A 10,641-nucleotide genomic window follows, 5' to 3' on the forward strand; every position below is an offset into this window, starting at 1 on the left:
GAGGTAGGCAGACAGCAGGGCCTGAAGGAACGTGGCTAGGTAGAGAGGGGGAGTTGGTGATTGTGGATGGCCCTGGGAGCAGCCCCTGGGTGGGCTGTTGCCAAAGGCCCTGGCATGCATTCACCCTCTGGTCCTGGCCACCAGGGGTGTTCCAGTGCGGCCCTGCCTCAGTTAACGCCATCCGAGAGGGCGATGTGAACCTGGAGTTCGACGGACCCTTTGTCTTTGCGGAGGTCAATGCCGACCGCATCACCTGGATCTACGACGCTGCCACCGGCAACCAGAAGAAGAACTCCACAGACACTCGCAGTGTTGGCATCTACATCAGCACCAAGGCAGTGGGCAGTTACTCCCGCATGGATGTCACGGAGAAGTACAAGTACCCAGAAGGTAGGAGGGCCGCGGCCCAGGTGGTGCCAGTCAGGGCTGGATGGTGGGAAGACAGCCTTGAAGGTGGAGAAGGGAAAATTCCTCGTCCTCCTCCCATGTCCTCAGCCAGTTTTGCCTGAATGGTCAGACTGCTCCCAGGCACCTGACGCCCCGCTCCCCACATGGTTTCCAGTGGGGACAGACCAGGTGTGGGCAGACCTGGCGCCAGGGGAAGTCTCCTGCCAGGCGCAGGCAGCTGTCAGCCCTGTTCATCTCCAGTTGTGTTGTACCCCTTTGCCAGTTGCTCAGCTAGGGTGATAGGACTGTGACTGAACACCACGGGAACAAGCAGGAGACCCCAAAGCTGCAGGCTCTTGCAGTGTATGTGAGGGGCCTCCCCAGAAGTCAGATCAGCTGGGGCTCCATCCCTGAAATCTTAGGCCTCCCCATGAGCACTAGTCTCCTCAAGGTCACCTGAGAGGCCGGGAGGCTGCCTCTACTTACTGGCCTTTGTTGCTTTATTTTAGACATTGCTTTCGGGGTTACCGCTTTTTGTGATGATTCTCAGTGCTGACAAAAGTTTACACTGTGATGTACATTTTTTAGAAATGGTCAAAAGTAAACTAATGCTGGCCACACCTTGCCAGCATCAACAGTCCACTCTTTATAAAATGCCTTGAGTCGATTTTGTTGATACAGTTGGTTCTGAGGGGTCAAGAAAAGGTGTCCATAGCACAGGCTTGTGTAAACCCTGAACACTGTGGCTGCTGGTGCTGGTGCAGTTAGCAGAAGGCAGAAGCTAAGCACAAGAGAGAGGACAAGTCCAATGGGGGACCCCTCTGAGCAGTAGTGTTTGTGGATATTTTGAGGCATGACTATAGGGTAAAGAGATCGGCGGACCCCATTTGGCCCCTCTCGTCTCTGCAGGCCATTCCCACAGGTAAGGTCGGAGGTCCCGTCCCTCAGTAAACACGTACTGAGCCCAAGCCTCGGCACCTAGGGTCTGCTCCACACGTGGCTCTGGAGAGGCAACAAAGAACACTACTGACAGGGTCCCCATCCCAGGGAGTTTACTCCCCGGGGGAGCACAGATGCAAGACAGGGCTCTCAAGGATGCCATTTTGTAGAAATAAGTGTAGGGGCCAGGGAACAAATCCCCAGCGACAGGAGCCGAACTCCACCACGTACACCTGTGTGCCGTCAGGCAGGAAGTGATCCCGCACGGCCTCCCTGTCGAATGAGATAAGCATGCCTGTCTTTGGTCGTATTTAAATGAGCTAATATTCATGAAGTGCCAAGCCAGTGAAGACAATAAACAGTGGTCGTGATTTTCAGTATCAACTTGAACATCTACAGCCTCCCTAGGTAACTATCTTGAGCACATTACTGATGTGGATACATGATCCTGTGAGGTTCCCGCCTGCATTGCCACACCTTGATGCTGCTTTTTGGAGACTCTGGCTGTCCCAGCTAGACCCCCTAAGCCATGGAGAGGGGCCAGGTTGTGGCCAGGCTGGGGGAGCCCTACAGGACCCCTCGCAGCGCCTCAGCCCCTGCATGACAACAGGGCTGACAGCACTGCCCACTTCTGCCCAGTTCTCCATACCTAATGATGCCAGTTGTCTCTAGGAAAGAAAAGCTCATAAAATGGGTTGCTAAGCATTTGCGCAATAGCAACACCAAAGAGAAAACAGTAGCAGGAAGCTTAGTCTTGACTAAGATCAGCAGGTGACCTATATAGGTATTCTGGCTCTCAGCCTCATTGTGCAAACACACCAGCGTCAAGGTCCTGAGCACCAGCTCCCCGCAGACAGCAGCCCTGGGTGTGGACTCACAGCTCGACTAGAAAATGGAAAGACACCAAAAGGAACCCAGCCCTCCGGGAGCTCTCAGCTTGGGTAATCTGGCTGCTGCCTCCTCTCCAGTAGGGTGTGTGGGAGGAAGCTTGGTCTATGGGCCTAGGCACCTGGGGATGGGCGCCCTCTCTGCCTCGGATGCCCTGTTGCTTGGACCAGTTGTTTCTCCTTAGGGCCTCTGAGGTCTCTGCGGGTTTCCATGTAACTCACAGGAAGGGCCTTGTTATGTTACATTGTAAAGTATTTCTGATAAATCCTCTGGTGCCTTAAAAACTTGCCAGATTGTACAGAGAAGGTGCGGGGTGCGGAAGGTGCGGGGTGCGGGTCATGAGCATGGTCTGCAGATAGAAACAGTCGCTGTTCTTCGTGTCCTTCCGTCAGTGTCCCTGGGAGGCCAGTGCCTTTTCCCAGGGAGTAGATCTGTCCTCAGGTTTAGGCAGGGAGCCTTATGTGGACGGAGTGGTCAGCGCTGGCTCAGAGGCCTGGTGTGGGTTACTCAGGTCCGCGCCCAGGGCTCGTGACAGCGGAGTGCATCACCACCATCCTCCCTGCTGCTTACACCACCCCGTCCAGCAGCAGCCACAGCCCAAGTCAGAGTCACGAGACCCGGCCTCTCAGCCAGCCTTGGTGAAATCCAGCCTTTGAAAGCTGGATTCTCCCTCGTTTAGGCAAGTCCTGACTTAGAGCCACATCAACCACGGGAGGTTCTATCAGCAAGCACAGGCACAGATGCGCTCTTCTGCCCTCAATGCACCTTCAGGACAAAGCGCAGACTCACAGGCTCACGTGGCTTGAAAAGAATTTTAATCAAGTTCATTCTGAATCTTCATCTGTTTGGTTGTTGGTTATTAACTCATTCTAGTCTTTTCCACCTCCATTTTTGTGATTTATTTTAAAGTTATCTGTTTGTTCTTTAAGTTGTGCAAGAGACTATTTAAAAAAAAAACTAATTTAATTACTATCAAGCCCTACAGTAATTTGTGCAGGCGTGGCTAGGTCTTTCCTGACAGCTCTAGGAAGTTCGAGCTGACAGCAGATGAGCCATGGAGCAGCTGATGCAGGAGGCTCGTGTGGAGGAGGCTGGGATGGAGGCTGGAGAGGTCAGGCGCTTGCCTGGACCAGCACGGCTGTTCGTGGCTGAACCCAGCGAGTCCCTCCCTGGACTCACTTTTCCAGGTGGGGCGCCGTCCAGCACCCTACTTGCTACCACATCCCTGAAATGCTTCTCCCTTTCCTACCACACAGGTTCCGGTGAGGAAAGAAGAGTGTTTGAGAAGGCTCTGGGGAAACTTAAACCCAACGCATCATTTGGCCCAACCTCTGCAGGAGACAGGGAAAGAGAGGACTCAGAGCCCAGCATCTCAGGGGTGTTCAAGGTCAATGGCGTCCTGGCAGTGGGCAAGGAAGTCAACCTGCTCCTGCAGCTGAAAAACCTGACGCGAGATATGAAGACAGTGACCGTGAACATGACGGCCTGGACCATTGTCTACAACGGCACACTTGTCCACGAGGTGTGGAAAGACTCTGTCACAATATCCCTGGATCCCGAGGAAGGTAACTGGTCCTGGGGTTTGTGGAGGCACCCAGCTCCCGAGGGAGCTGACACTGCTGGGCTTGGGGAGTTCCCACTGGAGCAGACCCAACCGAGTAAGGAAGGCACGGCAATGACCTCTGTGGTTAAGCCTTGGGTTTGGAAGCTTTGGAAGTTGCTGTCATGGTAAACAGTGCAAGTCAGGGTGGTGCCAACCCAAATCCTTGCACACCCTGGGGGAGGAGGGAGGATTTAACAGTTAATAGGAACACTAAAGGGGTATCCCTGACAGGTCTTCACCACTCTACAGTTTGCAGAGGGCTTCCTTACAACCTATCTCATTTGACTTCCTAAAAAGAACAGATCCCCCATTTGATAGAGGCAGAAACAGAGGCTTGGAGGGATTGCAACTTGCTTAAGAGATCAAGTGTCATAGCTAGGAGGCGGCAACGTTGGGGTCTCAGTCTTAGGCTTCCCCGTGCTAAATCCAGAGCCACCTCCTATTTTCTGGATTGTATTGCTGCCACTTTCCCTCATGCCACCCCACCCCACATTGAATCACCTTTCAGTTTGACCGTAGAAGGGTTTGAACCCTCACCCAGTGTTCCCTCAGGGCTGCCTGGGGCTGGGTGAGCTATCTTGATTCCGGTGACAGCTATGGGTTTTCTTGGGAGTCGGAGCCCTTAGGAGGGTGACTCCTTACTCCCAAGTAGCACAGATGGGAAGGGACAAGGTGGAGCAGAGAAAAGCCACTTCTGTAGAGGAATCAGAATGCAGGTGTGCCCAGTCCACAAAATCCTTCAAGCTGCTAATGAAAAGTGGGGAGTTACAAAGCAGATTAACAAGGGTGGGGTAGCTATTTGCTTCACATAGGGAACTAATAAAAGCTGATTCATTATCCAGCCCATCTTGAGGGAATTCAATGGAGAAATTGAGAGGTGTTACACCTGTCAGAGGCAGCAGCCCCCAGCGATCTGGCAGAATTTTAACAGAATTTTCTCCCAATGTCAGAAGCAACTGCCCTGCTGTTATTTACCTTCAGTGCTCCAGGGAAGAGCTATTTTTGTAGGCCAAAAATAACTCAGATGAAAGAAATGTGGAAAAAATACACTTCTGTAAGAGGCAGCAGAGTAAAATGGGAAGGGGGAGGAAGCAGGTGAAGTGACCCCAGAGTCCGGACACCGTCGCCTGCTTTCTGGGTGACCATGCTGAGTCCTTTACTCAGCTCCTCCGGGAGGGGAGCCTTCCCGGAGGGGAGGTGGAGGGGTCAGGCCAGCTGATGCCTTCAGAGCAGGCTGGGCGAATTCCTCCAGTGCTAAAATCAAAGGCAGCTTCCTCCCCGCAGCCTTACCCCAAAAAGGACAGGATGCTGTGAGTACAGGGCCCCCCCCCAAGACCACCCAACATGACCCCATGAAGGCAGGCCCTGGACCATGAGAAGGAAGAGGTCCCTATTTGGTATGTGATGTCAGAGACGGGGTGTTGAGGCTTGGTGTAAAGGCAGGACAGGACACAGTGCAGGTTTTCTGATCCCAAGCAGACCGGGTAAAGAAGTCAGAGTCCTCAGAGTCCTTAGTGGGTTTTTGCAGGTCTTTTATTGGGGTTCACCAGGCATATGGCAGGCAGAGGTGCTGGGGGGCCGGGAGGCTGGCAGTCCTCCCAGCCCCCAGCAAATCCTCACTCTATCCGGGCTCTCTAGCATTCTCTGCTTCTACTTCGGGCTTCTTCTCTTTCGGCTTCTTTCTCAGCTTCTGCTGGCATCCCCGTGACGCCACCCTTAAAAGCCCAGTCTTAGCCCAGGTGAATCCCATCTTCCTATGCCCACACCCTACTCCAGGTGCCCGCCATTAGGCATGCATTCAGGACCTCAAGGATCCATCATCTATCCTAATGGGTGGGAGGGCAGAAAAGCCTGATACCTTTTACCTTACCCTACACTTGGGGAGGAGCCAGATATATGGAGAGAAGCTAGGAGGGCATTACCATCAGAGGGAACCCCATGGGCTGAAGCCTGGAGGTGCCAAAGTGCCTATTTGTGGAAGGACCAGTGAGAGGCTCAGAGGGCTCCCTCAGGGGGACTCGGGGATATGGGGCCAGATGGAGGGGGCTGAACTTGATTCCTGAGGAGCCATGGAGGATTGTGAAGTGGCATGGAAGGAGAATGGCATGATTTGGGGGGGAGGGTTGGGGAGTGCTTCCAAAGCCCCATCTGACTCAGGTGTGTGGGGATGATTTGGAAGCAAAGATACCAGAGGTAGGGAGGTGTTTTGGATGCTGTTGTAATGGAATCCCGGGCTATTAAATTACCTGGGAGGGTGCTCAGCACATCTAGCTAATCCCTGGCTCCCCTTCCTATTTATTATCGTGCTGTGGTCATTATCATCATCATTGGACAATCAGTTAACATTCATATTCTTCCCTGGCCCCTTGAAGGAAACTAGCCCTCAGACATTTCCAGGATGGGGAGGAATCTTCAGCCCCTAAAAGTTCATCCTCCTGGGAATCTTCCCCTCCAGTCAGTGTCCTGGTCTCTGGAGCCTGCACAGAGCAGGGGGGTGTTTCCCAGGGGGCTGGCCCCAGAAGGGCCTGCTCAGGCCCTGGGCTACAGAGATTCCTGGCCAGCTCACCCTGACGTGGCTTGGCACCAGCTCTGAAGGTTTCAGCAGTGAGTCCCACTCCCTCTCACTCTGCTCCCTGGCGTCTCCTTCTAGAAACCGAGTACCCGGTGAAGATCTCCTACGCTCAGTATGAGAAGTACCTGAAGGCAGACAACATGATCCGGACCACAGCCGTGTGTCAGGTCACTGACGAGGCCGAAGTGGTGGTGGCGAGGGACATCATCCTGGACAACCCCACCCTGACTCTGCAGGTAAGCAGGGAAGGATGCCTCCTCAACCCACCCCCCCAACACCAGCCCCAAACTCCCAAGCCACCAGGAAGGCTGTTCCCCACGAGGGGACAGAGAACAGGCCCTGCTCGCTCCGGCCCCCACAGCTGGGTGGAGTCTGCCTGAGCCAGACATCACCAATCTGAGGGTGCAGGCCAGCAGGCAAGGGCAGATAGATGAACAGGCCATGGATATGGTGTCTTCCTGGGGACCTCACAGGTTAGGCTCCTGCTGAGTCTGCTGTACCTGCCATCTGTCCCGGCTGTCTAGACAGTAACAGCCTTTTTCTGGCCAATCACATTGCAACTGTCTCCCAAGCCCCAGATCCCAGAGGAGCTGAACATTGTGGCTGTCTGGGTCACCCACTCCCTGAGATCTACCCTAGCCGCAGGGTTTCCTGGCCTCAGAGGGCAGCTAGTGAGCCCAGTCACTGTCCTGCTAGTCTGGACTGTGCTTCAGAGGGGGGTGGGGATATCCCCCCACCTCAGGTTAGAGAGCCAGTTAGACCATCAGTTGGGGGGAGCAAAGAGGAGCAATGGTCCAGACCTTGGACCTGCCCCCTTGCCAGGCCCCACCTTCTGTCAGCAGCAACACTTTAAGTCCCTCCTTCTCTGTGTGCCAGCGGCTCCAGCTCTGTCACAGGGACAATAGACACTTCCCTTGCAGGGTGTCATTCCCTCAGGAAGCCTTTCTCACCCCTCACCTCAGGCCTGGTCCCCAGCACCTTCTGTCTCTCCCCTCAGCCTATACTCCTCAGGCGCCCCCTGTTCTGGGCCCACCGCTGTCTATCTCCCTGGCATACTTTAAAAGCCGGTCAGTGTTTGGAAAGCAGAAACAGGACTGGATTAGAGCGATTGGCTCCGGGCTTGTGTTCCTCCCCACCCACAAGTTTTCACTGTCGGTCCTTGCTTGTCCTCTGCGTGTTAAAGCTTCTGCTTCGCAAGGCATTTCCAGAACCACGCCCCGTCCCTATAGACACGGACCAAGCGTGGGTCCTACTCCCGAGATTGGGAAACCACGCTGGGCGGCAGCCAGTTATGAAAATACTGTGTTTAAATGAAGTGAGTTTTTCACCCAATATATTCCCTTATCCAATATCCCCAAACCTTCTAGCTTATCTTTTATTCAATGGTTTTGCTCTACATCCATTGGATTTCCATATAAAGTTGGCTTTGTCTTTCAAAAGACTATACTACCTTTGGAGAGGAAATCAGAATATGCCCAGGCTGGAAATAGACCATCGAGAACTTTACTATTTAATCTTTTTGAAAGGTACCTGATCTTTCTCCTCGTGGGCATCTTTATGTAAATTTCCTTCTAACATATTTCTCGCCTTTACTTCAGCCTTCAGAGAATCAAAACATCTCTGTCTTAATTGAATTAATCAACATATCACTCACTCAGAACAGAGTACAGATTTTTAAACTCATGAGGGTGATCGGTAGGAAAAGGTAATAATTTCCAAAATTCTGTTGTCTTACCTGGCAGTCAGCCTTGAGCACCTTAAACTGTAGCATCGGACCATGATCTCTGAACATTGTTCCAAAGGAGCCGAGAAGCCCTGGTCCAGGTCAAATGTCCAGAGATGCCTGGACAAGTTGGTGCCCTGTTCCCCAAAAGAAATGTGGGCCCTTAAGTACTTTGAGGCCAAGATTAGAAATGAGGAACTTGAGATGCTAGTTAAAGGCAAGATTTTTTGAAAACTGACAGCAAAAAGGAGAGCTCCAGGGAGCCCTCCTTAAACAAAGAGGCTCTCTGAGGTGCCTGGGCTACGGGTCTATTGAGGTTTTGGGGCTGGCATTTGAGAACAAAGGAGTTAGACTTTATTGGCTGAGAAAACAAGGAGCATGCGCTTGGCTAGTGTCTATTTGCCCACCTAAGTGTGGCTGATCATGAGCTCCCGCTTATTGTTGCTGATTGTGAGCACCCATCAGCGGTAGCCGGGTGGTCACCCGGGCTTCTGCCCACCTCATGGGTGCATCTTGTGGAGGCTGTGCCCACAGCTCCAGAGTGACCCAGTCTGGTCTCAGGTCTGTAACTCCCTCCTTCTTCAACAAGCTGATTTGATAAGCTATAAAGAGGTAGCTCACAGGTCGGAGGGAAAAATCATTAAAAAAGAAAAACACAGTGGGCCAAGGAAATTTATGGCATCGGGTGTCCAGAGTCATGAGGTCTGCCTAACCTCTTGTAACCAGTCTATGGGAAGAGCAGTGTTCTGTCCTCAAGTCCTGCCCTGGTGTTATCCAGAGACAACCCCTGTCTCGGTGTGGGAGCCCTGGCCAGACCACACACAGTACACAGAGAATCTTTGGGCTCCAGGAAGACTTGGATAGGCCAGGGTCTCATCACAAGAAGGTGACCTGAACTGGGGCAAGGGCCCAGCGCCATGTCCTGTGGAGAGACCTCTTGGGGAAGCCAGGGAACAAACAGGACCAGCGACAGGGTAGTTCTGAACGATACTAAGTTCTGAATGAAACATTTCCCAGCCTCAGAGCAGCCGACAACGGAACCAGGATGGCCTGGAAAGCAGGAGGGCCCTTCCCAAGATGAACTGGAGGAGCTTATGAACCCGTGGGGGAGTTAAAGTTAAAGCCACTGCCACCTGCCACCTCTCCTCCTGCAGCAGTGCTCTGGGTGTAGGAGGGAGATGCTAGCAGTTTCCTGAGATGCCCCCTGCATGCATGTCACCACTCTGTCCCTTCCTCAGTGACCTCTCCCCCACCAGCAAACCACCCGCCCTGCCTGTGGGCTCGCTCCCAGTACAGGGAGTAGACAGCACAGGTGCCCTGATGCCCCCACCCCTCTCCCATAGGTGCTAGATGAAGCACGGGTGCAGAAGCCCGTGAACGTGCAGATGCTGTTCTCCAACCCCCTGGACGAGCCGGTGAAGGACTGCATCCTCATGGTGGAAGGCAGCGGCCTGCTCCGGGGCAACCTCAAGATCCAGTGAGTACCAGGCCTCGGGAGTGTGGGTGGCGAGAAGGGGGCAGAGAGGGCCTCCTGGGAGTCAGGGCAGGGCATACAGAGCTCCCTCAGCCTCAGAATACACATTTGCATATGCTCTGGGGTTCACCAAATACGAATTCCCCGGAAGTCCAGGTCACCAGAGCTTAGAGCTGGTCCTCAAAGTTTAGCATATTTGGAAAATCATGAGCCACTCAGCTTTCCCTGCTGGGGAGTCCCAGGGCTGGAGGGCACTGACGCATCAGTTTGCCCAGGGCGGGCCTTGGGGCCAGTGAAAGACTGTGCTACATGAGGTCTGGTTCTCTCACTATCCCCACTGACCTGTGCCTTTCACCCCCCAGAGTGCCAACGCTGCGCCCCAAGGAGAAGTCCCGGGTGCGTTTCGAGATCATGCCCACTCGGAGCGGCACCAAGCAGCTGCTTGTTGACTTCTCCAGTGACAAGTTCCCTGCCATCAAGGCCATGCTGTCCATCGATGTGGCCGAGTGAAGATCTTGGGTGCCCTTATACAAACTTGGGTAACATGGAGCAGATGGGGCACATCTGGGCCAGGAGCTCTTGCCCACTCCATCTGGGAAATGGAGTGGGAAGCCCCATCCGTCCCCCAAGGTGGCCTGGATGTTGACCTCCAGCCTCCAGCACACGCTCCCTCCCTCGCCTCCAGGCTGGGCTGGCTCTACCCTGGCCTGTGACTGCATCACATTTGCACTTCAGCTGCCGGCTCTGTAAGCCCCATGGCCCCCCCCCCCGCTCAGCCCACATGCCCATCGATGCTGCAGGATGGGATGGAACCAGCCCCAGCCACGACCCCAGTGGATACCAGGGAGAAGATTGCCCGGACTATGTGCTGGTCCCCAGCCTACTCCTCCCCTAGGCCACTGTGGAGGGGAAGGGACGGTCAGCCATCTGTCATGTCACTCACATTCTTACACTCAAAATAAATATTCAAAAGAGCTTTGCTATGCCCCCAGTGTTTCAAGTCAATTCAGGAAAACCTTCTAACTTGATGTCCAGAAATAGATGAGGCTGCCTTA

General features: G+C 53.7%; 1 protein-coding gene across 1 annotated transcript in view; it reads left to right on the top strand.

Annotated features, from left to right (window-relative positions):
- Positions 1-10,130, top strand: part of TGM3 (transglutaminase 3) — a 34,479-nt gene extending 24,349 nt beyond the window's left edge. The window contains exons 9-13 of the mRNA XM_037521296.1: positions 145-390; positions 3,471-3,779; positions 6,468-6,625; positions 9,456-9,589; positions 9,949-10,130. Coding sequence (XP_037377193.1) covers positions 145-390; positions 3,471-3,779; positions 6,468-6,625; positions 9,456-9,589; positions 9,949-10,096 — 995 coding nt within the window. The 3' untranslated portion in view covers positions 10,097-10,130. The remainder of the gene's footprint in view (positions 1-144; positions 391-3,470; positions 3,780-6,467; positions 6,626-9,455; positions 9,590-9,948) is intronic.
- The last annotated feature ends 511 nt before the right edge of the window (positions 10,131-10,641 follow it).

The sequence above is a fragment of the Talpa occidentalis genome, unplaced genomic scaffold (assembly GCF_014898055.3).
Source record: "Talpa occidentalis isolate TD23 unplaced genomic scaffold, MPIMG_talOcc4v2.1 talOcc4.10, whole genome shotgun sequence".
NCBI lineage: Eukaryota > Metazoa > Chordata > Mammalia > Eulipotyphla > Talpidae > Talpa > Talpa occidentalis.